The 27,397-nt window shown below is 42.4% G+C and overlaps 2 protein-coding genes across 2 annotated transcripts in view; one reads left to right on the forward strand and one right to left on the reverse strand.

Annotated features, from left to right (window-relative positions):
• On the forward strand, window positions 1-6,318 carry pcbd1 (pterin-4 alpha-carbinolamine dehydratase/dimerization cofactor of hepatocyte nuclear factor 1 alpha). Its single transcript, XM_055901910.1, has 3 exons — window positions 1-97; window positions 951-1,079; window positions 4,872-6,318. The coding sequence occupies exons 1-3, from the start codon at window positions 95-97 to the stop codon at window positions 4,962-4,964; spliced, it is 225 nt and encodes a 74-aa protein (XP_055757885.1). The 5' UTR covers window positions 1-94; the 3' UTR covers window positions 4,965-6,318.
• Window positions 6,319-6,780: 462 nt separating this feature from the next.
• Window positions 6,781-27,397, reverse strand: part of LOC129836109 (sphingosine-1-phosphate lyase 1-like) — a 37,530-nt gene continuing 16,913 nt past the window's right edge. Inside the window, exons 4-14 of the mRNA XM_055901909.1 lie at window positions 26,784-26,931; window positions 26,301-26,380; window positions 26,017-26,145; window positions 25,792-25,880; window positions 17,493-17,601; window positions 16,680-16,778; window positions 16,370-16,516; window positions 15,980-16,218; window positions 14,961-15,107; window positions 9,781-9,901; window positions 6,781-9,542 (exon numbers count right to left, since the gene is read on the reverse strand). Of these exons, the coding sequence (XP_055757884.1) occupies window positions 9,384-9,542; window positions 9,781-9,901; window positions 14,961-15,107; window positions 15,980-16,218; window positions 16,370-16,516; window positions 16,680-16,778; window positions 17,493-17,601; window positions 25,792-25,880; window positions 26,017-26,145; window positions 26,301-26,380; window positions 26,784-26,931 (1,467 nt within the window). The 3' untranslated portion in view covers window positions 6,781-9,383. The remainder of the gene's footprint in view (window positions 9,543-9,780; window positions 9,902-14,960; window positions 15,108-15,979; window positions 16,219-16,369; window positions 16,517-16,679; window positions 16,779-17,492; window positions 17,602-25,791; window positions 25,881-26,016; window positions 26,146-26,300; window positions 26,381-26,783; window positions 26,932-27,397) is intronic.

Genomic DNA, 27,397 nt, shown 5'->3' on the forward strand with positions numbered 1-27,397 from the left:
TGCTTGCATTCCAGCTGCTTTTACTGTGGATAGCAGATTGCCTCAGTGCAAGTGAAGCAGAGCCCTCTGTCTCTCTGAGAACAGCCAAAAAACCATGGTGAGTGAATTGCTTTGTAAAGTAGCTTCTCTATATCAGAGGGCGCTGCTTTGAGTCACATGCATTCTGCCTGACACACCTGTTGGCGTACTGTGTTGTTTTCAATAGATAATTAAGCAATTTGAGTTATTGATTGTGCCATATATGAGTATTTGAAGAACAGAATACCGAGTGAGTCTTACAACATGAGATGGCACCTAAAGTGTATATATGTTGTTTTGCAATAAAACATATTGTCCTGACTGGAACAGAGTCTATACAGACAGTCATTGAATGAGGTGAAGCCTCAGGTTATTGTCTGCCTGTGGTCAATGTGCTGTTCCCCAAATCTGTCACCGATAGTGATAAAGAAGATTAGCATATTGCTAAGATACCGGTTGATGGCATTCTCCTTTAAATCGGCTGCTTCATGATGACATCTCTTTGCTTCGTCTCCATGCTGGCTCAACACCAAGACAGATCATTTGACAAATCCTCCTACAAATACCCTCCTTTTTTAAGTACCTTTCAGTATTAACTGAGTTTAAAGCTGATGTGAGACCACATGTGATAAGAGCTGTGGAATTCCATTGACGTGATGAGGGGAAAGCAACGGGGCCTCCCACCATTTTGAAAACCAGGGATGTTTTCAATTCGGGTGACACGTTCAGAATGTTGTGGAAACAAATTGTATAAAAATAAAAAAAATAAAAAAAATCTCCAATTCTACATAAACAGATAATTGTACCTCTTCTACACAACACATTTCTATCTGAACGTTACGAACAGGCCCCGGGAATGCAATGCAACACTGATTCCAGACGGGCATCTACGCAACCAATAGGCACAGGGACTATTTGCTTTGCTCTTCCAGGCTAGTAAAATCCAGGGTTTGAGTGAGGAGAGGGAGCATCTACTCCCCCTGCTCCGGAACGCCCAGTGGGTGGTGGTGGTGGGAAGGGACGCCATCTACAAAGTGTTCATCTTCAAAGACTTCATCCAGGTCAGAAAAGCTTGAATATATTCATAAAGCGTCTGAGAGTGCTGATCTAGGATCAATTTAATGGCCGTAGGGTATAAAACGCATATTACTTGATTGTGACAATGAAGACTTGCACGTACAGTGTGCTACTTTATCTCACAAGCCTTTGGCTTCATGTCCAGGGTGGCTCTACAAGCAGAGAAGATGGACCATCACCCTGACTGGTTTAATGTGTACAACAAGGTTTTTAAGCCCACTAGGATTGCCTGGGGTAAAATATATATAGACAAACCGGTTATCCCTTTCACAACTAGTGATGCTGTCTCTCCATATGTCACTATAGCTTTAACAGGTGTATGTCCAGTTGAATAACAGGCGTATGTCCATTTATCAGTAAGATGGCGCCGGAAGAAATGGCAGCAGTTTTACAGGCGCCCAACCAATTGTGCTATTATGTGTTCTTTCGCATGATTTGTATCTTATTTTGTACATAATGTTTCTGCAACCGTATCTTACGGCAAAAAAATAGCTTCTGGATATCAGGACAGCGATCACTCACCTCGAATTAGACAAATATTTTTTCTTCAACAAGCAGGAAGCACAGGACATTCTGCGAACACCCGACAAGGCCAACATCCCAGTTATTTGCAAGAGGAAGAGACGCAGGTACAGAGGACACAGAGCGGTGTGCCTCGTGAGGTCCCGCAGAAGGCGAGTGGGAAAGCTGCCGTTACCGTCAATATTACTCGCCAACGTGCAATCATTGGACAATAAATTAGACGAGGTACGATCACGAATATCCTACCAACGTGACATCAAAAACTGTAATATCTTATGTTTCACGGAATCGTGGCTCAATGATGACATGGATATTCAGCTAGCGGGATATACGCTGCACCGGCAAGATAGAACAGCACACTCCGTAAAGACGAGGCGGGCAGTCTGTGCATATTTGTAAACAACAGCTGGTGCACGAAATATAAGGAAGTCTCTAGATTTTGCTCGCCTGAAGTAGAGTATCTTGTGATAAATTGCAGGCCACACTACTTGCCTAGAGAGTTTTCAGTTATACTTTTCATGGCTGTTTATTTACCACCACAGATGGATGCTGGCACTAAGACCACACTCAGTCAGCTGTATAGGGAAATAAGCAAACAGGAAACCACTCACCCAGTGGCGGCGCTTCTAGTGGCCGGAGACTTTAATGCAGGGAAACTTAAATCAGTTCTACCTAATTTCTATCAACATGTTAAATGTGCAACCAGAGGGAAAACAATTATAGATCACCTGTACTCCACACACAGAGACGCATACAAAGCTCTCCCTCACCCTCCATTTGGTAAGTCCGACCACAATTATATCCTCCTGATTCCTGCTTACAAGCAAAAATTAAAGCAGGAAGCACCAGTGACTTGGTCTATAACAAAGTGGTCAGATGAAGCAGATGCTAAACTACAGGACTGTTTTGCTATCACAGATTGGAACATGTTCCGTGATTCTTCCGATGGCATTGAGGAGTACACCACATCAGTCACTGGCTTTATCAATAAGTGCATTGAGGATGTCGTCCCCACAGTGATTGTACGTACATACCCCAACCAGAAGCCATGGATTACAGGCAACATTCACACTGAGACAAAGGGTAGAGCTGCCGCTTTCAATGTACAGGACTCTAACCCGGAAGCTTATAAGAAATCCTGCTATGCCCTCCGACGAACCATTAAACAGGCAAAGCGTCAATACAGGGCAAAGATTGAATCGCACGGCTCCGACACTTGTCGGATGTGCCAGGGCTTGCAAACTATTACAGACTACAAAGGGAAACACAGCCGCGAGTTGCCCAGTGACACGAGCGTACCAGACGAGCTAAATCACGTCTATGCTCGCTTCGAGGCATGCATGAGAGCATCAGCTGTTCCGGACGACTGTGTTATCACGCTCTCCGTAGCCGACGTGAGTAAGACCTTTAAACAGGTCAACATTCACAAGGCTGCGGGGCCAGACGGATTACCAGGACGTGTGCTCCGGGCATGTGCTGACCAACTGGCAGGTGTCTTCACTGACATTTTTAACATGTTCCTGATTGAGTCTGTAATACCAACATGTTCCAAGCAGACCACCATAGTCCCTGTGCCAAAGAACACGAAGGCAACCTGCCTAAATGACTACAGACCCGTGCACTCACATCCGTAGCCATGAAGTGCTTTGAAAGGCTGGTAATGGCTCACATCAACACCATCATCCCAGAAACCCTAGACCCACTTCAATTTGCATTCCGCCCAAACAGATCCACAGATGATGCAATCTCTATTGCACTCCACACTGCCTTTCCCACCTGGACAAAAGGAACACCTATGTGAGAATGCTATTCATTGACTACAGCTCAGCGTTCAACACCATAGTACCCTCAAAGCTCATCACTAAGCTAAGGATACTGGGACTGAAAACCTCCCTCTGTAACTGGATCCTGGACTTCCTGACGGGCCGCTCCCAGGTGGTAAGGGTAGGCAGCAACACATTTGCCACTCTGATCCTCAACACTGGAGCCCCCCAGGGCCAGCTCAGTCTCCTCCTGTACTCCCTGTTCACCCACAACTGCATGGCCAGGCATGACTCCAACACCATCATTAAGTTTGCAGACTACACAACCGTGTGCCTGATCACCGACAACGACGAGATTGACCTCCCCCCTATAGGCTGAGACCTGGCCGGGTGGTGCCAGAATAACAACCTATCCCTCAACGTAACCAAGACTAAGGAGATGATTGTGGACTACAGGAAAAGGAGGACCGAGCATGCCCCCATTCTCATCGACTGGGCTGTAGTGGAGCAGGTTGAGAGCTTCAAGTTCCTATTCCCCCTCAGGAAACTAAAAAGATTTGACATGGGTCCTCAGATTCTCAAAAGGTTCTACAGCTGCAACATCGAGAGCATCATGACAGGTTGCATCACTGCCTGGTACAGCAATTGCTCAGCCTCCGACCGCAAGGCACTACAGAGGGTAGTGTGTATGGCCCAGTACATCACTGGGGCTAAGCTGCCTGCCATCCAGGACCTCTACACCAGGCTGTGTCAGAGGAAGGCCCTAAGAATTGTCAAAGACCCCAGCCACCCCAGTCAAAGACTGTTCTCTCTGCTACCGCATGCCAAGCGGCATCTCAACAGTTTTTACTCCCAAGCCATAAGATTCCTGAACAGGTAATCAAATGGCTACCCAGACTATTTGCATTGTGTGCCCCCCCAACCCCTCTTATGCTGCTGCTACTCTCTGTTTATCATATATGCATAGTCACTTTAGCTATACATTCATGTACATACTACCTCAATTGGCCCGACCAACCAGTGCCCCCGCACATTGGCTAACCGGGCAATCTGCATTGTATCTCGCCACCCACCACCCGCCAAACCTTCTTTTACGCTACTGCTACTCTGTTTATCATATATGCATAGTCACTTTACCCATATCTACATGTACATACTATCTCAATCAGCCCGACAAACCGGTGTCTGCATGTAGCCTCGCTACTGTTATTTTTCACTGTCTTTTTACTGTTGTTTTTATTTCTTTACTTACCTATTGTTCACCTAATACCTTTTTTGCACTGTTGGTTAGAGCCTGTAAGAAAGCATTTCACTAAGGTCTTCCTGACGGGCCGCCCACAGGTGGTGAGGGTAGGTTGCAACACATCTGCCACGCTGATCTTCAACACTGGAGCCCCCCAGGGGTACTCCTGTTGTATTCAGCGCACGTGACAAATAACCTTTGATTTGATTTACCCTGTCTTTCCTGCAATCTCTTATCCTCTCCACCAGGTCCAGATCACACTCAGCACACATGACTGCGGGGGCCTCTCCAAGAGAGACATCACTCTGGCTACCTTCATCGACCAAGCATCTGTCCTCTGAGCAACTCATGGCCTGCAGCCATTTCAGTCTATCATCTCAATGGCAGAACCAAGAGCAGAGGACACCTATTCATCCCGCCCCATACGTTAATTCAGATGACTAACCTGGGACAGGAACAGGAAATGTCATCTCAGAATCCCAATGAATGTTTGTTTAAACGGTCACGTTCAATTCATAATGTAACATTTAGCAGGTGTGGTGTTTGTTACTAGACTGATATGGGAAGTGGAGCAAAAGACCATTCAACTATATACAGTGGGGTCTGAAATTGACACTCTTGATAGAGATGAGCAATAATGACTAAAAAATAAATAATTCAAATACTGAGCTATATTGTATGCTCCAAAAATTGGGAAATTATATTATTGTATACTCATACAATTGCTCAGAAAAATAGATTTTGATTAAGAAATAAGACTCTTCTACATTAAATGTGGATGCTACCATGATTATCGATAATCCTGACTGAATTGTAAATGAGTGAGAAAGTTGCAGAGGGTCAAAGATCATATGCCCAAGACATGCTAACCTCCCGTTATTGGTAAAGGTGAGAGGTTAGCATGTCTTGGAGGGTATGATCTTTGACCCTCTGTCTCACTCATCATTATTCAAGATTCATTCAGCATTACCTGTAACCATGGTAGCATCCACATTAATGCAGAAGTGTTTAGAAACATTTAATTATTACTTACGATGTAACTCAAATGACACAATACATTGTTTACCATTCAAATAATCTGAAACACAACCAAAACAAACTGCAAATGCATCCAACAAGCTTGCAGTCACAAGCTTCATGTAGTCATGTGTGCTAGGAATATGAGACAAAATACTAAACTTGACTACTTTAATTTATAAGAATCTGTAGGGGTGTCAATCATTTTGACCCTTACCTTTTTGAAGAAAGAATATTACTTGTTAAACAAAATCTCTCTGAGCAATTGTAGTAGTATAAATGAATATAATTTCCCACATTTGTTTGAGCATACAATATATGCTCAGTATTTCAATTATTTATTTTATTCAGTCATTATTGCTCATCTTTAATCAAGTGTCAATTTCGGGACCCCACAGTAAATGAAACATTCCTCTATCCCCAGCTGAGCAGATCAAGTACTCAATTTTTTTTTTTTTTAAGCATCAAAAAAGGCACGTAATATGACTCTAGCTCTGACTACGAACTGGGGAAAATTCCTTCACTTGTTCATTCGTCATTTTCTAAAATTATAGTGGCAACATAAACACTGCGTTTTCTTGTCAGTCTGTCTAGTCTACTTGTGCCTACCATTTGTCTCAAACTGTTTCCCTCTGTCAAATGTTTTGTAAGTGGCAAATAAAGTTGTTTGAATAACAAGTGTGTCTTTATTCATTTGTCAAAAGAGTGGCCTACAGACAAATGGGGTCAGCCTCCGAATATTTCACCCCTCCTAGAAAATCACAAGATTATAAACAAGGTTATCAGATTTTTTAGATAAATATATTCAACGACAAATGGAACAGCTGTAGGACTACTGAAATTTGAATGTTGCTTAGCTTCCCGTGTGCTGAAAGTATTTTTGAATCAATTGTTATGCTTAAAAGGAGTGTAGTCAAGGCCAACAAATGCTTTCAAAAGGTGTTTCCTCTGGAATAATGAAGGATAGCAAACAATTACACAATAGTCAGGGGTGGATGTAGTGATTTAGCGGCCCCAGGCAGAGGCCTGGGGTATGCAACTTTTTAAAATGGGTTTTATACAGTATATAAAAAGATGACTAGTATTATTTTAATTATGCCCAGCTCACGAGATAGCTACAAACTCATGCCACTATATATATATTTTTAAAACATTTAATGATATTATTTCAATGAACAACAATTCCATGTACAGTATAAAAGAGAACTGGACCTTACTGAACTTGATGTTATGAAGCCAAATCCCTGAGGCTGATCGATACATAGAAATATAATCTACATTCTTTAGAGATACATAAAGTTTTTTTATGGATCTATTCATTGGCGTTATCCAATAGTACTCGTCAATCTAACCTATAAAGGCATACAGGTAAATGCCTATTGCTGTTAAAATTATGCTCATATAACAGAAGGCATGATCTACCATAACTCCGAGAGGGCAAGGTGCTTCGTTCAGATTTTCACGGCACATTTGTAAAGTTTACAGATTCTCACTGTACAATTTACAGATTATATGGTGGGGTAATCACTAAGCAGCAATTTCTCATGTACTAATACTACCACAATCATTTGCATAAGGACATGTACATGTTTCTATTGCAATTGAATATAATCTCCTGGCTATTAAAATGTCACAAAATATTAGTGGATGTTTCCCCATTGACGGCTCCACCGAAAAATAGAAACCACAGGAGGAATCCATTGTCAGGTCTTTGACAACTGTGTGCCTTTTTGAGGGCCACCCTGTCTATTGGTTTTCATTCTTGCTATATAAATCAAGCATTGGTGCTAGAAAATCAATCAAAGAACAAACTAGAAACTGCAGGCCTCGGAGACCAGAATTGACCCCCAAACTTGTGCTTGCCCTGCAGTCGAAAATAAAACACAAATGGTTGAAGATAAGAAAACAAAAATTTGAAAAGTGACATGAGACAATGTGTGATTAATAAAAAGAAAAAAACAGTGGTCACATGGTCAATGCTTAAGAATGATACACCAGGACTAGGCTAAAAGTCATCACATCATCCTTGTCAGACTATTTCCCTTCTTATGACTCCAGAACGGGAAAACATCTACGACACAGACATGGAAAGAAAACAACTGATACGTACTTAAGTTTGACTACAAACACTAACGTGAAAGCACATGGAAAATATTGAGGGGAAAGATCAAAGTTTTTTTGGGGGTGGCCTACCAAGTGTACAGTAGGGGTGTTTTTTTTTGCAAACAGTTTTATCCCAGTAGCATTGCTTTAAAGAACAGTTTATCAGATGCCATAACAGTTTAGTCTGAAATGTTTAACCCTTACATATGAAAAACTGAGAGAGGCTTTTCCTGTCTTCCTTCACCCTATAACGATGTTACTGGGTGAACAAGCAACACAATTGCATTGAACAGAAACTGAGGTAGATATAATTAGAAGATAAGTTGATTAATTTACTACAAGAGCACATCAACAATGATTAAATCTGAGTTCATGGAGACTTAAAACAGCCTATAAAGATGCCGAAATAAGTTGTTTTCTGTTCCTTGAGATCAATTCTAGGTCAAACCATTCGATCCAAGGCTAAACCATTGACTCAAATAGAAAGGGGTAATGAATATGTTGTCAAATCAAAAGGATTGTAAGTCTCAGATTCTTAACATATTGGCGGTGCACAGTATACTAGGTAGTGTACTACAGCAGCCAGGGTTTCCTGCTGCCTGAATTATTACTGAAAGTTGCAATTAGCCACAGACGGACCACAATTTGGAATACATGTATATACGCACTATAGTACAATAAGTGGCTAGGAAGGTAATGTGTTCAATTCAAAAGGAGCTCAAGTCTTAAAAATGACTCAAGTTTGTCGTCCTTAGAAATCCATGCAGATATGATTGCTCCTCTATCATTCATTACTGTTCATTGGGTCATTATTTATTTCACTAGGAAATGAATGATTTTCTGTGAAAACTGTTACTTGTTGTAGATTAATCGAACAGAGACATAAGTACCTGGAACATGAGTATTGAGAAGTCGTGTTTTCTGGTAGGGGGCAGTAGAGGGGTTCTCCCCGACTTATGATTGTGGTCTTGCTCTCGCCAAACATTACTTGGAGGCTAAAATGTTTTTCTATTGAAAATATTCCAGATAAAAAATGTTAATCACCACTTTAGATCGAGACAATTATGCGAGAGAGAAATCAGAATATTGTAAATTAAAGAGTTCATAGCATCTAACTGAAACAGAAAATCTCGAGACAGAACAGACATTGAAATTACCACTTGAATAAAACCGTCGTCAAGTGCTCTATAGAATTTAAAAAACAAAATTATATTACATAAAAAAAATGTTATCACAAAACCATACATAATTTTATCTGAATGTTTTGAGCTGCTATTCTACATATTTTACATATGTGCTTTCACTTTCCACATATTTGAAAAATGTCATGGTAGCTAAAAACAATGGCTTGTGCTTCTGAAGATATCTGAAAAAGGGTGTGTAGATAGATAAAAGGTGGGCAAGATAAGGCAACTGTTGAGTAATGCAATGGGTGGACCAGAGGTGAAGCAGGCTGGTAAGGGCTGTGTTCATTAGGCACCAAACGGAAAGAAACACACTAAAACAGGGAGGGACTACTTGAACTTGTCTAACAAGAAACACTTATTTTCTTTTCCCGATGCAAAACGTTTTACAACGCCTTCCATTGCGTGCCCTAATGAACATGACCCAGGTGTGTGTCCAAGCCAAAGCCAACCTACTCAGTGGGCCTTGCCGTTGCTGTTGCCATTTATATGAGTCTTCTGGGGATGAGATGACCTGGGCTCCTCTGTGCTGTAGAGGCAGTCCAGGAAACCGCAGGAGATCTCTGTCACCATGGATCTGTCAGGGATGGACTGGGCCATGCCATAGATCGCTCCCTAGAACATGAACATTTATGAATGTAGAGCCATGTATCCAATAAGTTTGCAAATTAAAATATAAACAAATATGTTTGCAAGCGAAGCCACTTTAGAGAACATAAAATGAGAGAATAAACTTTTATTTTTATTTTTTAAGTGTGAATAATAAATCTCATACAATTGATATTTTGTATTAGACTATTGGTGCAATGCTGTGAAGTTTATTCCAGGTAACGGAGTCGGCATTAACACTCACCATTCCAGTGGTCTTCTCATTGGGGTTCTTCAAAATGAGAGCCACCTGCTCTTTGACCTCACTGATGAACTGTTTGGCCACACCTTCCTGTGTGTGCAGTACTGTACAACAGATATGGATGCTGCGGTGGGACAGAGAGAATGTTGGTTAAAAACACAAAAGTACTTAAAATATTATTCAAAATGGTGCTATGGTGCCTGGGGTAGACGGCATGATTAATCAAATTTCCGATCCAAATTGCGATATTGAAATGTGCATATCTCAAGAGGCTGTGATTTTTCTCCTTTCGTTGACACTAGACTACCGTACCTACTCCGATGAGATTCGCTAGACTCTGTTCATTCAGTCTCTACATATGTAACAGTATAACTTTACGTCGTCCCCTCGCCCCGACACGGGCGCGAACCAGGGAACCTCTGCACACATCAACAACTGACACCCACGAAGCATCGTTACCCATCGCTCCACAAAGGCCGCGGCCCTTGCAGAGCAAGGGGCAACCCTACTTAAAGTCTCAGAGCAAGTGACGTAACTGATTGAAATGCTACTAGCGCGTACCCGCTAACTAGCTAGCCATTTCACATCCGTTACACATGCACAGAGGATGCTGACTAATCACAAGAGACAGCTCACTCTCTGCTTTGCATGCAGAATTGGGCTACTTTGAAAACGATGTCGCAGGTGAAAATTTTACTTCTAAATTGCATTTCTCTTAAAAATATATACATTTCACTGTGACCTGCTACTGACGACTATCAGGCAAGTGAGACAGGCTGTTGCTGAGTGAGTGAATGAGTCAGTATGTGGTGGGGAGGGAGGGAGGGAAGGACCGGTGGGGTGTGTGTTGAGCACAGTCATTGGTCTTGAGAGAGCGCTGCAGTAGGCAGTCATGACAAGTGATGTGAGAACAACAAACTAATTAAACTAGCACTAGCTAGCTACATACTTTCCCCTCATAATTCCTGTTTGCCTCGTTTGTTGTGGCCTGACCGCCCCCAGCCTTACCAATCATTACTAGAGCCAACACAGCAAATAATTGTCTAACAGTTTCAGAGAGAGACAGAGAGGATCGAACAATGTGCTTTCTTTCTGGGTATGTAGACAGGGCTCAAAATTAAGGTCGGCCCGGGGACGCACAAAATAAAACAAAAAAATATGTCTAGGACGGTTCAGACAGACTCTGGGACAGTTCTGGGACGATAGATCCAAAAATCATAGAACTACTGTACATCAAAAAATATATATATTATTTCTTCACATTAGAAGGGCAGCAATGCACACATGGCAGTAGGCTATGCGCAAATGTTCCAAAATTAAATTGGGAACACACCGTTCTAAAAAGCTAACTGCACACGCGAGCGGTTTCACGAGACAGATGAAAATATCCATTAGAAATTTAGAAAGAGGGGAGATCTAAAGATGCAACAACTAGCATGGGCTGCTGATATGACTAGGATTGTGTCTTCGCCTGCTGAACAATGAAAGAAAGTTGATTTGAAAACCAATGGAATAGAAAATGCATGCTTAAGGTCTGATTTTGGCGAGGCTACTTTGAAACAAGACATGCCTCAAAATGACATAAAACCTCCAGGTTTATGGTTGCCTCTACTCAGACTGCAAGGTGGGTGATGTGCGGTGTGCTACAGGCACTGGCCTTTCTCTCCGCTCGTGACCATTTGATCTAAACGAACCATGCCGAGTATGTCAACTGAATCAAGCCTTTAGACGTTAATGTTAACCAATATTCTAATCGTCAAACATGACTGCCGTTTAGCTTATATTGATGTAATTAAAAGTCTCAGGAGAAAAAAAAAGGGCTACATTTTGTGGTGCCTCCCTCACGTCAGCATCGGTGTGGACATGAGAGGCTGTAGCCAATATGCATATAACCCAAGCTACACTTTAACATGTAGGCTAATTATTTATGTACATTTATGCTAAATATTATTCCAATGTTGGTCTTTATATAGAGGCACGGTGGTGAATTCCTGCCTCAGTTGACAGCCCCATGTATCTATTTCAGTAGTATGCTTCCCTTATTAGCCTTTTCAAAAATCACCGTGAATGACCTAGGTCCAATGAGTAAAACCATGTTGGGACGGTTTGAAATGCACTTTGGGACAATTCTGGGAAGGTGATGAAAAAAAAAGTTATTCTCGAGCCCTGTGTGTAGCAAGCTAGCTAGCTAGCTAACATTAGTCAGGAAGTTGGAAGTCAGACGAGAATGAGGCGATTAACTCCATTACTGACTATCAAACTATAATAGTAGTGTTTTTTAAAACTCTTTATTAACCTCTTCGGAGGACACACATGTATTTTTTGTTTTTTACAGCTTTTGTGCTACATATGCATACATTTTACATATCACTTTTTACATATACATTTGACATGCATGGTACTTTTATATATAGCAATCACATGACAATAATACATTACCAAACATGAGCTCTTTAAATCCCACCCATCAACCTCTCTCAGGCCATCCCACCTATCACAGTAGACCATCCTCGTTTGGTTTCCATGTGACATTTTTGAAATTGTGATGTTTAACATGAATTCTAAACCTTTCTAAATCGCATTGCATCCACAGATTGTGAGCTGAAGATGAAAGTGTTTAGTATGAGTATTATTATATTATTGATTGACTATGGTTTCCCAAAATTGCCCAACACCGCTACTTGTATGGTTAATTTGGGGATTTTTTTTAACCATTCCTGAACCTGTGACCAGAAACACACTACATAGGGGCAAAACCAGAATAAATGATCTAGTGATTCGGTCTCTCAGCAAAAGAAGTCAAGGGGTCTGAATACATTCCGAAGGCACTATGCCTTCGACTTTTTCCACATCTTACAGCCTAATTCTAAAATAGATTAAAAATAATTTTTTTTCTCAGATATCTACACACAATAATCCATCATGACAACGCAAAAAAAGTTTTGAAATTTTAGCAAATTTAGTAAAAACAAAAACAGAAATAGCTTTACATAAGTATTCAGACCCTTTGCTATGAGACTCGAAATTGAGCACAGGTGCATCCTGTTTCCATTGATCATCCTTGAGATGTTTATACAACTTGATTGGAGTCCACTTGTGGTAAATTCAATTGATTGGACATGATTTGGAAAGGCACACACCTGTCTATATAAGGTCCCACAGTTGACAGTGCATGCCAGAGCAAAAACCAAGACATGAGGTCCAAGGAATTGTCTGTAGAGCTCAGAGACAGGATTGTGTTGAGGCACAGATCTGGGGAAGGGTACCAACACATTTCTCTTCCTAGAGCTGGCCACCCAGCTTTTTAAAATCTTTGCTATGCTGTAATAAAGGCTTTACACTTTCCCCCCCATTCAAACAGCCTCCCCAAAAACTAGTTAAGTAGTACTTTGAAGTATTTTTACTTAAGTAGTTTACACCACTGGAAAAAAAGTGCCCCTCAGCCACCTACCTTAAACTGGCATTGATAGCCTATGCGCTTTTACCTAATTAATTTAGTGTTGTTTACACTGTCCTAATTGTTTTTCTGCAGTGCGTAATATGCGGTAGGATTTGTATTGTACAACGAGCTTCACAATCATTATTTTAATTCGAGACTCATATGTAGCCTATGTATATGTATAAGCTTGAATATGTGTATGGGTGTTTGAATGAATCATCACCGTAGAAAGCGCTGTCCATTTCAATTCGTTGTTAGGCTTTGAAACAACATCCACAATGACCATGTTTGACTCCGTTTCAACCTGTTGTTGACCTTCTTTCTTCACATTGATCAATGACAGTGAGGCGAGTTTTAAAAAGCACAATACTGTTTTGATAAGTGTTTTGATAAGGGTTTGAATTGCATTGATGTCCGAGTGGTTAGAAGGACAATAGGAGGCCCTGAGTACCAGGCCATTAATGAGTTGGGTACTCTCAACGCATATCCTGATTGCGTAAGAGGAGATTACCGTGACTCAACGGTCACGTGGAATTTAACTGAGTCATGACTCATAACTGCTGGTGTTGGGGGTAATACGTAACAGCCTTAAGCACAGTGCATATAGTTGATTTGATTAAAACACATAGGATGTGTCTATATACGGAAAAAATACACATTTAAAAAAAAAAAAACAGATGACTGACTTGGTCGACCAATATTTTTCTTTGTCGGGGACAGCCCTAATGGAGTAAAAAGTACATACATTTTCTTTAGGAATGTAGTGGAGTAAAGGTTGTAAAAAAATATATAAATAGTAAAGTATAGATACCCCAAAAAACTACTTAAGTAGTACTTTGAAGTATTTTTACTTAAGTAGTTTACACCACTGGAAAAAAAGTGCCCGACAGCTACAAAACCCCTCAGCCACCTACCTTAAACTGGCATTGATAGCCTATGCGCTTTCAAGTGTAACGTCCTACAAAAGAAACATCCCGCAGATACATAGAAATCACTGAGGCTATCCCCTAGCCAAAGACATGGTTCCTATTGACACATTCCACAAAGACAGCTCCAAGAAGATGCTAAACAAGCTGGACAGGAGATACAAGAATCCTACACTGAATAGCAAAAATAAGGGAGAAGTTGAAACATGTCACATTGATTTACTGGACCAGACGCCAATGTTTTGGACAGGATTCACCTTGCAATCAGTAGGCTACGTGTTAGATGTTTAAGGCACTTTTGACATTTAATAATGATTAAGCCTACTTATACATAATTACACAATCATAAGCTTCCTATTCCATCGACAGCCTATGGTTAATTTAGGTTATTTAAGAATGCAATGGTAAAATAGGAACTCATAATTCATTCATTAATAAGTGCTGCGCTTACAGCGTACTACATTTTGATGACCATGTTAAACATTTACGTTTGTTAATATGTAGGTGGAATAATCCTATCTAGCCTATAACAACGTTGGAAAACATTGGTTTCATTCATACGATCTCATGTTAGAAGTGATGTTCTCTACCTTGACAATTGTTTTAACTATATCCGATGGAATTACCAAGTTTTCACCCAAGTGTTCGCAATATCTGACCCAAAGAAATCGCAATTAGATATTTTGTCCACGGCGTGACTTTGTGTTCTGGTATTACCTCAGCATACAGTGCATAGTCAATATTCTATGAAAGGTATACATTATATTTGATAAGCATGACTGAACTTCAAAGATGGGAAAAGGTTTAGGAAAACATACCTGGATGGATACTGTAGCGTGTTGAGATTCCAACCCTTCGACGTCAGTGCATTGGATAAACGGAAAATGTCGAAGACGTCAGAGCCTATCGCCACCACGGACACTTCAGGGTCTCCAAACACAAACACTCCGTTTATCTTACGGATTCTATCCAGAAATAAACAAAACCAACACACCTCAAATATTTATCCTATCCAAAAACATTGATATCTCAATTTGCTTACAACGAGCCCTTAGAAACAGTGAAATCTAACAATATCCACCATAATTTGCAAATCAATTAATAAAAAATCCTACAATGTGATTTTCTGGATTTTCTCCCCTCATTTTGTCTGTCATAGTTGAAGTGTACCTATGATGAAAATTACAGGCCTCTCTCATCTTTTTAAGTGGGAGAACTTGCACAATTGGTGGCTGACTAAATACTTTTTTGCCCCACTGTACTTGAAATTGGCAAAAAGCTTAAATTCTGGTTAAACTAACTGCACTGTCCAATTTACAGTGGCTATTACAATGAAATAATACCATGCTATTGTTTGAGGAGAGTGCGCAGCTTTGAACTTGAAAATGTATTAATAAACCAATTAGGCACATTTGGGCAGTTTTGATACAAAATGATGAACAGAAAGGCAATGGTTCCTTGGATCAGTATAAAACGTTGCACTTACAGTTCTGCTATCTAATGACCAAAATCTAAATTGCGCCTTGGATGGAATAATACGTTATGTCCTTTCTCTTGCATTTCAAAGATGATAGTACAAAAAAACATGTTTTTTTCTTTGTATTATCTTCTACCAGATCTAATGTGTTATATTCTCTTACATTCATTTCACATTCCCCCAAAATTCTAAGTGTTTCGATTCAAATGGTATCAAGAATATGCATATCCTTGCTTCAGGTCCTAAGCTAAGGGCAGTTAGATTAGGGTATGTCATTTTAGGCGATCCTTAAGAGGTTTCTAACAGAGAAAGCCGAAAAGCAAGGCCGATAATGACTACAGTAATAGATGGGTCTCTTACTCTGTCTTGATAGTACGTGCAGTGTCAATTATCTTCTTAGTAGTCTTTATGTAGCCATCCTCTCCCATGTACATCATGGTGGCCCAGCACGCTGCGATGATACCGCCTGGCCGAGAACCTGCCACTGATGGGGACGCATAGATTCCCCCCTGCCAGTCTGGAGCCACAAAGTACTGGTAATGCCTGTACTTTTTGTCACTATACAGGATCACTGATGAACCTTTGGGGGCGAAGCCGTACTGGAGTAGAGGTGGATCAAAAAACTATAAATTAGTCAACACAACAACCAAAACAACGAGATGTTTATGGAACAATGAGCATCTTATGATTGAAAAGCAAGATGGAGAAAATGTTAGGTAAGACTGTCTGGGATCCACACCCTGTTCTTACCTTGTGTGTGTCTGCAGAGATGCTGGTCACACCCTTTACCCTGAAGTCAAAGGGAGCCAGTGGGTAATTGGCTTTGGCCATGAAAACTATTAGAAACCCTCCCAAACACGCATCCACATGCAGAGGGAGGTTGTACTTTTCAGCCAGCTGAAAAACACCATGTATGATGGATTAGGTCATTTCAGGTAAAGTACTATGCAACAGTGTTACTACACAGGCACACAAGCAACTTAATGTAAGAATGACCCGTTTTGAAAATACATTTCCCCATGACTTAGAATGAGAAGTAGATTACAACGAGACAATTTACCTTTCCTACTTCCTCAATAGGATCAATGATTCCATGGGGGAACTGGGGTGCGGAGCATACAAGCATGGCTGTGTTCTTGTTGATGGCTCTCCTCATAGCCTATACAAAACAACTAGGAGTTATCAGGAGGTAAAAGGTGTCGTGATATTGCTTTAAGACAAATGATTAGTCTCATCCACCCTCACTAAGAACCAGTCATTCTAATGTCATTGTTGCCGCCATGTTTTTTTGTAGGCCCCGCGACGACACCAGTATTGCGATACTGGCAAGGAAACAAAACACGCAACTTCTTTAGGAAAACAGCCCTAATGTTGGAAACAAACATCACTATGTCGTTATCCAGAGTCACATGTATTTATTTTTCCAAGTTATAAATCACACAATATTTTAACTTTCCAGGTTTTTAAAAGGACTAAAAGAGTTCAGTCTGCTTCGTGTTTTCATTTTTGCCATGGAAAAAATATTGAGATGCAAAAAAACTAGGGCTGTGACGATACCTGTAACTATTTTCACGTCTGAAATTGTAATCTTAAACAGTCCAAACAGAGGAAGAGTTCCCCAGTCAGTCACGGCAGTGACAGTCATTAGTTAAAGTAGTGTCACGTTGCAAGACATCACACCGTATTCTTGTTACCTAAAGTAGGCTGGGGTCAAGGCTACAGTTACAATTGGGAATTTGTAAACCAACAAACCTACATTTAGTCTGACCTTTTGTGTATGCAGACATTTTGTTTATATTGAACATGGACTGGCTTTCCAGTCAAGTTATTATTTGGACTAACCATTAGAATAGGAACAAATAAATATTTGCACCTTAACATCCACTTTCATGGTCTTCTTGTCCAGAGGGATATGAACAAGCTTCATTCCAAAGTAGTTTGCTGCTTTGTCAAAGGCTGCATGGACACTGACTGGTGCAATACTGCAAAATTAGGGGAGGAAAATGAGCACAAATTATTCCCTGTACTGTATAAAATGCATTTCACAGGTGATAGAACCATTATATACAGCCATAATTACCATTTATGAGACAGCAAACATTTCAAGCATGCAAATCAAGCTTGTTCTGAGACCAAATCAAATGTTATTAGTCACATGAGATGAATACAACAGGTGTAGACCTTACAGTGAAAAGCTTACTAACGAGCCCCTAATCAACAATGCAGTTTCAAAAAATGTAAGATAAGAATAAGAGATGAAAGTAACAAGTAATTAAAGAGCAGCAGTGAAATAACAATAGCGAGACTATACAGTTGAAGTCGGAAGTTTACATATTCTTAGGTTGGAGTCATTAAAACTTGTTTTTCAACAACTCCACACAATTCTTGTTAACAAACTATCGTTTTGGCAAGACGGTTAGCACATCTACTTTGTGCATGACACAAGTCATTTTTCCAACAATTCTTGACAGATTATTTCATTGTATCACAATTCCAGTGGGTCAGAAGTTTACAAACGCTAAGTTGACTGTGCCTTTAAACAGCTTGGAAAATTCCAGAAGATGATACCATGGCTTTTGAAGCTTCTGATAGGCTAATTCACATCATTTCAGTCAATTGGAGGTGTACATGTGGATGTAATTCATGGCCTCTGTGCCTCTTTGCTTGACATCATGGGAAAATCCAAAGAAATCAGCCAAGACCTCCGAAAATAAATTATAGACCTCCACAAGTCTGGTTCATCCTTGGGAGCAATTTTCAAACGTCTGAAGGTAACACGTTCATCGGTACAAACAATAGTACGCAAGTATAAACATCACGGGACCACGCAGCCATCAAACAGCTCAGGAAGGAGACGCGTTCTGTCTCCTAGAGATAAACGTATTTTGGTGCGAAAAGTGCAAATCAATCCCAGAACAACAGCAAAGGACCTTGTGAAGATGCTGGAGGAAACGGGTATAAAGTATCTATATCCACAGTAAAACAAGTCTTATAATTAACCTGAAAGGCCGCTACGCAAGGAAGAAGCCAACGTCCAAAACCGCCCATAAAAAAGCCAGACTACGGTTTGCAACTGCACATGGGGACAAAGATCGTACTTTTTGGGAGAAATGCCCTCTGGTCTGATGAAACAAAAATAGAACTGTTTGGCCATAATGACCATCGTTTTGTTTGGAGGAAAAATGGGGATGTGGGGGTGCTTTGCTGCAGGAGGGACTGGTGCACTTCACAAAATAGATGGCATCATGAGGCAGGAAAATGATGTGGATATCTTGAAGCAACATCTCAAGACATCAGTCAGGAAGTTCAAGCTTGGTTGCAAATGGGTCTTCCAAATGGACAATGACCCCAAGCATACTTCCAAAGTTGTGGCAAAATGGCTTAAGGACAACAAAGTCAAGGTATTGGAGTGGCCATCACAAAGCCCTGACCTCAATCCCATAGAAAATTTGTGGGAAGAACTGAAAAATTGTGTGCAAGCAAGGAGGCCTACAAACCTGACTCCGTTACACCAGCTCTGTCAGGAGGAATGGGCAAAAAATTTACCCAACTTATTGTGGGGAGCTTGTGGAAGGCTACCCAAAACGTTTGACCCAAGTTAAACAATTTAAAGGCAATGCTACCAAATACTAATTGAGTGTATGTAAACTTTGACCCACGGACTGTGATGAAAGAAATAAAAGCTGAAATAAATCATTATCTCTACAATTATTCTGACATTTCACATTCTTAAAATAAAGTGGTGATCCTAACTGACCTAAGACAGGGAATTTATACTAAGATTAAATGTCAGGATTTGTGATAACCAAATACATATAAACTCAGTTTAAGGTGTACGTAAACTTCCGACTTCAACTGTATACAGGGGGGTACTGATACAGAGTCAATGTGCGGGGGCACCGGTTATTTGAGGTAGTATGTACATGTAGGTAGAGTTAAAGTGACTATGCATAGATAACAACAGAGAAGCAGTAGTGTCAAGAGGGGGGGAGGGGGCACTGCAAATAGTCTGGGTAGCCATTTGACTAGATGTTCAGGAGTCTTATGGTTTGGGGGTAGAAGCTGTTTAACAGCCTCTTGAACCTAGACTTGGCGCTCCGGTCCCACTTGCCATGCAGTAGCAGAGAGAACAGTCTATGACTACGGTGCCTGGAGTCTGACAATTTTTAGGGCCTTCCTCTGACACCACCTGGTGTAGAGGTCCTGGATGGCAGAAAGCTTGTCCCCAGTGATGTACTGGCCCGGTGATGCAACCTGTCAGGATGCTCTTGATGGTGCAGCTGTAGAACCTTTTCAGGATCTGAGGACCCATGCAAAATCTTTTCAGTCTCCTGAGGGGGAATAGGTTTTGTCTTGGTGTGCCTGTCTTCCGTGTGCTTGGACCATGTTAGTTTGTTGGTGATGTGGACACCAAGGAACGTGAACCTCTCACCCTGATCCACTGCAGCCCCGTTGATGAGAATGGGGGCGTGCATGGTCCTCTTTTTCCTGTAGTCCATAATCATCTCCTTTGTCTTGTTCACGTTGAGGGAGAGGTTGTTGTCCTGGCACCACACGGCCAGGTTTCTGACCTCCTCCCTATAGGCTGTCTCATCGTTGTCGGTGATCAGGCCTAACACTGTTGTGTCATCAGCAAACTTAATGATGGTGTTGGAGTTGTGCCTGGCCATGCAGTCATAAGCGAACAGGGAGTGCATGAGTGGACTGAGCTCGCACCCCTGAGGGGCCCCTGTGTTGAGGACCAGCGTAGCAGATGTGTTGCTACCTACCCTCACCACCTGGGGAGCGGCCCATCAGGAAGTCCAGGATCCAGTTGCAGAGGGAGGTGTTTAGTCCCAGGGACCTTAGCTTAGTGATGAGCTTTGAGGGCACTATCGTGGTGAACGCTGAGCTGTAGTCAATGAATAGCATTCTCACATAGGTGTTCCTTTTGTCCAGGTGGGAAAGGAAGATGTGGAGTGCAATGGAGATTGCATCATCTGTGGATCTGTTGGGGCGGTATGCAAATTGGAGTGGGTCTAGGGTTTCTGGGATGATGGTGTTGATATGAGCCATGACCAGCCTTTCAAAGCACTTCACGGCTACAGACGTGAGTGCTATGGGTCGGTAGTCATTTAGGCAGGGACTATGGGGATCTGCTTAAAACATGTTGGTATTACCGGCTCGGACAGGGAGACGTTGAAAATCAGTCAGTGAAGACACTTGCCAGTTGGTCAGCGCACGCTCACAGTACACGTCCTGGTAATCCGTCTGGCCCTGCGGTCCTTGTGAATGTTGCCCTGTTTAAAGGTCTTCCTCATATTGGCTGTGTAGAGCGTAATCACACAGTCTTCCGGAACAGCTGGTGCTCTCATGCATTACATGCGTTATAGTGTTATTTTCCTCAAAGCGAACATAGAAGTAGTTTAGCTTTTCTGGTAGGCTCGTGTCACTGGGCAGCTCTCGGCTGTGCTTCCCTTTGTATTCTGTAATGGTTTGCAAGCCCCGCCACATCCGACGAGAGTCAGAGCCGGTGTAGTACGATTCGATCTTAGTCCTGTATTGACGCTTTGCCTGTTTGATGGTTCATCGGAGGGCATAGTGGGATTTCTTATGAGCTTCCTGGATAGAGTCCAGCTCCTTGAAAGTGGCAGCTCAAGCTTTTAGCTCAGTGCGGATGCTGCCCGTAAACCATGGCTTCTGGTTGGGGTATGTACGTACAGTAACTGTGGGGACGACATCAATCATTGCACTTAAATCAAATCAGATTTTATTGGTCACATACAAATGGTTAGCAAATGTTAATGCGAGTGAAGTGAAATGCTTGTGCTTCTAGTTCCGACAGTGCAGTAATATCTAACAAGTAATCTAACAAATTCACAACAACTACCTTATACACACAAGTGTAAAAGGATGAATAAGAATATGTACATATAAATATACGGATGAGCGATGGCCTGCGGCATAGGCAAGATGCAGTAGATGGTATGGAGTACAGTATATACATATGAGATGAGTAATGTTGGGTATGAATCATTATATAAAGTGCTATTGTTTAAAGTGACTAGTGATACATTTATTACATCAAATTATTAAAGTGGCTAGAGATTTGAGTAAGTATGTTGGCAGCAGCCACTCAATGTTAGTGATGGCTGTTTAACAGTCTGATGGCCTTGAGATAGAAGCTGTTATTCAGTCTCTCGGTCCCAGCTTTGATGCACCTGTACTGACCTCGCCTTCTGGATGATAGTGGGGTGAACAGGCAGTGGCTCAGGTGGTTGTTGTCCTTGATGATCTTTATGGCCATCGGGTGATGTAGGTGTCCTGGAGGGCAGGTAGTTTGCCCCCGGTGATGCATTGTGCAGACGGCACTACCCTCTGGAGAGCCTTACGGTTGGGGGCGGATGCAGTTGCCGTGCCAGGCGGTGATACAGCCCGACAGGATGCTCTCAACTGTGCATCTGTAAAATTATTTTAGGCTTTTTGGTGACAAGCCAAATTTTTCCAGCCTCCTGAGGTTGAAGAGGTTCTGTTGAGCCTTCTTCCCCACACTGTGTGGGTGGACCATTTAAATTTGTCCGTGATGTGTACACCAGGGAACTTAAAACTTTCCACCTTCTCCACTACTGTCCCGTCGATGTGGATAGGGGGGTGCTCCCTCTGCTGTTTCCTGAAGTCCCCGATCATCTCCTTTGTTTTAATGATGTTGAGTGAGAGGTTATTTTCCTGACACCACACTCCGAGGGCCCTCACCTCCTCCCTGTAGGCCGTCTCGTCCTTGTTGGTAATCAAGCCTACCACTGTAGTGTCGTCTGCAAACATGATGATTGATTTGGAGGCGTGCATGGCCACGCAGTCAAGGGTGAACAGGGAGTACAGGAGAGGGCTGAGAGCGGACCCTTGTCAGGCCCCAGTGTTGAGGATCAACGGGGTGGAGATTTTGTTTCCTACCCTAGACCCCTGGGGGCGGCTCATCAGAAAGTCCAGGACCCGGTTGCACAGAGCGGTGTCGAGACCCTGGGTCTCGAGCTTAACGACGAGTTTGGAGGGTACTATGGTGTTAAATGCGGAGCTGTAGTCAATGAACAGCATTCTTACATAGGTATTCCTCTTGTCCAGATGGGTTAGGGCAGTGTGATTGCGTCGTCTGTGGACTTATCTGGGCGGTAGGCAAATTGGAGTGGGTCTAGAGTATCAGGTAGGGTGGAGGTGATATGATGCTTGACTAGTCTCAACGCACTTCATGATGACAGAAGTGAGTGCTATGGGGCGAAAGTTGTTTAGCTCAGTTACCTTTGCCTTCTTGGGTACAGGAACAATGGTGGCCCTCTTGAAGCATGTGGGCCAAGCAGACTGGGATAGGGATTGATTGAATATGTCCGTAAACACACCAGCCAGCGCATGCTCTGAGGACGGGGCTAGGGATGCCATCTGCGCCAGCAGCCTTGCGAGGGTTAACGCGTTGAAATGTTTTACTCACGTTGACCACGGTGAAGGAGAGCCCACAGGTTTTGGTAGCGGGCCGTGTCAGTGGCACTGTATTGTTCTCAAAGCGAGCAAAGGAGTTGTTTAATTTGTCTGGGAGCAAGACGTCGGTGTCTGCGACGGGGCTGGTTTTCTTTTAGTAATCCGTGATTCACTGTAGACCCTGCCACATACGTCTCATGTTTGATACTGAAGCTTAGCTTGTTTGATTGTCTTGCGGAGGGAATAGCTACACTGTTTGTACTCTGACATGTTTCCGGTCGCCTTTCAATGATTAAAAGCAGTGGTTCGCGCTTTCAGTTTTGCACGAATGCTGCCATGAATTCACGGTTTCTGGTTAGGGAAGGTTTTAATAGTCACCGTGGGTATAACATCACCGATGCACTTGCTAATAAACTTGCTCACCGAGTCAGCGTATACATCAATGTTGTTGTCTGAGGCTATCCGGAACATATCCCAGTCCACGTGATCGAAGCAATCTTAAAGCGTGGAATCCGATTGGTCGGACCATCGTTGAACAGACCTGAGCACGGGCGTTTCCCGTTTTAGTTTCTGTCTATAGGCTGGGAGCAACAAAATGTCGTGGTCAGATTTGTCGAAAGGAGGGCGGGGGAGGGCTTTGTATGCGTCGCGGAAATTAGAGTAGCAATGATCCAGATTGCTGCTAGCTCGAGTCGCGCATTCGATATGCTGATAAAATTTAGGGTGCCTTGATTTCAAATTAGCTTTGTTAAAAACCCCAGCTACAATAAATGCAGTCTCCGGTTATATGGTTTCCAGTTTACATAGAGTCCCGCGAAGTTCTTTCAGAGCCGTCGAGGTGTCTGCTTAGGGGGGGGGGGTATACTTGGCTGTGATTATTATCGAAGACAATTCTCTTGGTTGATAATGCGGTCGGCATTTGATTGTAAGGAATTCTAGGTCAGGTGAAAAAAAGGACTTGAGTTCCTGTATGTTTGTTGTAATGATCACACCATGAGTTGAATCATAAGGCATACACCCCCGCCCTTCTTACCAGAGAGATGTTTCTTTCTGTCGGCGCGATGCGTGAAGAAACCGGGTGGCTGTACCGACTCTGATAACATATCCTGAGTGAGCAATGTTTCTGTGAAACGGAGAATGTTACAATCTCTGATGTCTCTCTGGAAGGCAACCCTTGCTCGAATTTCATCTACCTTGTTGTCAAGAGACTGTACATTGTCGAGTAGTATACTCGGGAGCGGTGAGCCCGTCTACAGAGCCTGACCAGAAGACCGCTCCATCTGCCCCTTCTGTGGCGCCGTTGTTTTGGGTCGCCTACTGGGATCAGGTCCATTGGCCTGGGTGGTGGTCCGAACAGAGGATCCGCTTCGGGAAAGTCGTATTCCTGGTCGTAATGTTGGTAAGTTGACGTTGCTCTTATATACACAATAGTTATTCCCGGCTGTATGTAATAATACTTAAGATTTCCTGGGGTAACAATGTAACAAATAATACATTATACTTATGACATAATACTTATGCCAATGACTGATGGTGTACTCCTCAATGCCATCGGAGGAATCGCGGAACATATTCCAGTCTGTGCTAGCAAAACAGTCCTGTAGCTTAGCATCTGCTTCCTCTGACCACTTTTTTATTGATCTAGTCACTGGTGCTTCCTGCTTTAATTTTTGCTTGTAAGCAGGAATCAGGAGAATAGAATTGTGGTCAGATTTGCCAAATGGAGGGCGAGGGAGAGCATTGTATGCGTTTCTGTGTGTGGAGTATAGGTGATCCAGAGTTATTTTTCCTCTGGCTGCACATTTAACAAGCTGATAGAAATTTGGTAAAACGGATTTAAGTTTCCCTGTATTAAATTCCCTGGCTACTAAGAGTGCCGCATTTCGGTGAGCATGTTCTTGTTTGCTTATGGCGGAATACAGCTCATTCAAAGCTGTCTTAGTGCCAGCCTCAGTGACTGTGGTGACTGTGGTGGTATGTAAACAGCTACAAACTCTCCCGGTAGGTAGTGTGGTCTACAGCTTATCATGAGATACTCCACCTCAGGCGAGCAATAGCGCGAGACTTCCTTAGATATCGTGCACCAGCTGTTGTTTACAAAAATACATAGACCGCCGCCCCTTGTCTTACCAGACGCTGCTGTTCTATCCTGCCGGTACAGCGTATAACCAGCCAGCTGTATGTTGATAGTGTCGTTGTTCAGCCACGACTCCGTGAAGCATAAGATGGTACAGTTTTTAATGTCCCGTTGGTAGTTTAGTCTTCCGCGTAACTCGTCGATTTTATTGTCCAAAGATTGCACGTTTCCTAGCAGAATGGAGGGAAGTGGGAGTTTATTCGATCGCCTACAAATTTTCAGAAGGCAGCCCGACCTTCGCCCCCTCTTTCTCCGCCTCATCTTCACGCAGATTACGGGGATCGGGACCTGTTCCCGAAGAAGCAGTGTATTCTTCACAGTCGTGAAAGGAAAAAGAGGTTTCTGCTAGTCCGTGGTGAGTAAGCGGCGTCCTGAGGAGTTATTTTCGGTCATAAGAGATGGACGGTAGTGGCAACATTATGTACAAAATAAGTAAAAAAATAAGTTACAAACAATGCAAATAAATGAAGAAAAAAAACTATTGGCTGGGGGCACGTAAAACATCTGCCATCCTCTCCGGCGCCATTTTACCCATCTGGTGTGCCAAGAATAAAAATAATCTGGGACTAGATTTTGACAGTGAACTTACATTTCAGGATGTTTCACACCCCGCTCATAGGCCATGTCTCTGTACGCCTTGCATGCCATCAATATGCTTTCAGTTCCTCCGGAGGTGACCTGGACAAAGCAGAAACAGCAGCAGCAATCGGTGTTCAAAATATGCTGGTGCATACGTTTTGATTATTCTCTTGAGAAGAACATTTTCCAAACCCTAGGTCAGTGAGTCTTGTGGGAGTACTGAAGGTAAACTCACTGTGCCACAAGAGTTGGGCCCACCGTTGAAGAGGGTACACGCCATTCTCACAATCTCTGCCTCCATCTTCCTCACACCAGGAAAGATGTCTGGGTGAAGTGGGTTGCTCCATGCAAAGTCTCCATACACCTAGCCACAAAAGGAAGAATATAAAAAGGGAATCACTAGGCGATGAGATTTGTAATATAAACAAGACTGTAGTATGAGCTTTAAATTAAAAAATGTATTGATTGTTCATTCAAAGAATTCAAGACAAAGGCTGTTGTTTCGTGGACTAGACATACCTTCACCAAAAGTTTGGTAAGTGTCTGATCTCCCCAGTACACTGCGCCTGAAACTCGGCCTTTCTCCCAATCCACTTCACCTGTGAAGAGCAGACAACAGCCATACCTCAGGAAATGACTACCGTATATATTAGAATTTCACAACTTGCCCTACAAATAAAACCAATGCTAAAAACACCCTGTGCAGCAGGCACACTTGTCAAAACATGTCACATTTATTTTGCCACATTTAGCCAATACAAAAAGGCACGTAGGTAATTTGCTCCGTAATAAGCCATTATATTATGCCGTTACATTGCATTATATTATTTCTCCACAAAAAAACGCAGTCAGGAACATACCAAAGCATCTTACACAGCATTTTGTTTTCTAGGATATAGTCAATACAATATATATAGGGCAGTAAGTCAACAGCCCCATAGGGCTACAAAGACAGAATGTAGAAAAATAAGCTCCAGAAACCGGAAACTCTCAGCCACTTACTCAGTGTTTGATACTCTCTGATCCTGTCTAGAACTTGAACTTGGCTAAGCCCTTGTTCAGGCAGCTGTTTGGTGTAGCTCATGCCCTCCTTCAGTGTGCAAAGACTGAGAGACATGTCAGCCAGGGCCTTTTTCAGCTGGTTCTGGATCTGTTGCGAAGAGACACAGATCACACATCACCGCTCAGACAACACAAACCATTTCCAAGGAGCAGTGGTATTGAGGAGAGTGTTTAGGCTACAGCACTCTGGCGTTCGCAGCTTATCTAAAAGTGTTCTCGGGGAAATATAGAAAATATATGAAAGCAATCAAAACTAGCTAGTTGTGAAAGTATAGGTGATAGCCCAGATCTTCCTGGCATGCTATCCAATTATGTTTGTGGCTAGACGGCAGTCAACTTATTTTGCATAACTTATATAATGTACATTTAGATGTAACCATCGGATTAAAGTACAGCCTATTCACACTCTTCAGTTGAATCCAATGACCAACAGTAACCCAACATTATCACAAGTCAATGATGTAAACTGTGTCAAAGGTCTCACCACCACCACCACCACCACCACCCCCCCCTCCCGCATGCCGACACTCAAGTCATCAGTGAGTGACTCATAC

Source organism: Salvelinus fontinalis, chromosome 37 (genome assembly GCF_029448725.1).
Source record: "Salvelinus fontinalis isolate EN_2023a chromosome 37, ASM2944872v1, whole genome shotgun sequence".
Classification (NCBI taxonomy): domain Eukaryota; kingdom Metazoa; phylum Chordata; class Actinopteri; order Salmoniformes; family Salmonidae; genus Salvelinus; species Salvelinus fontinalis.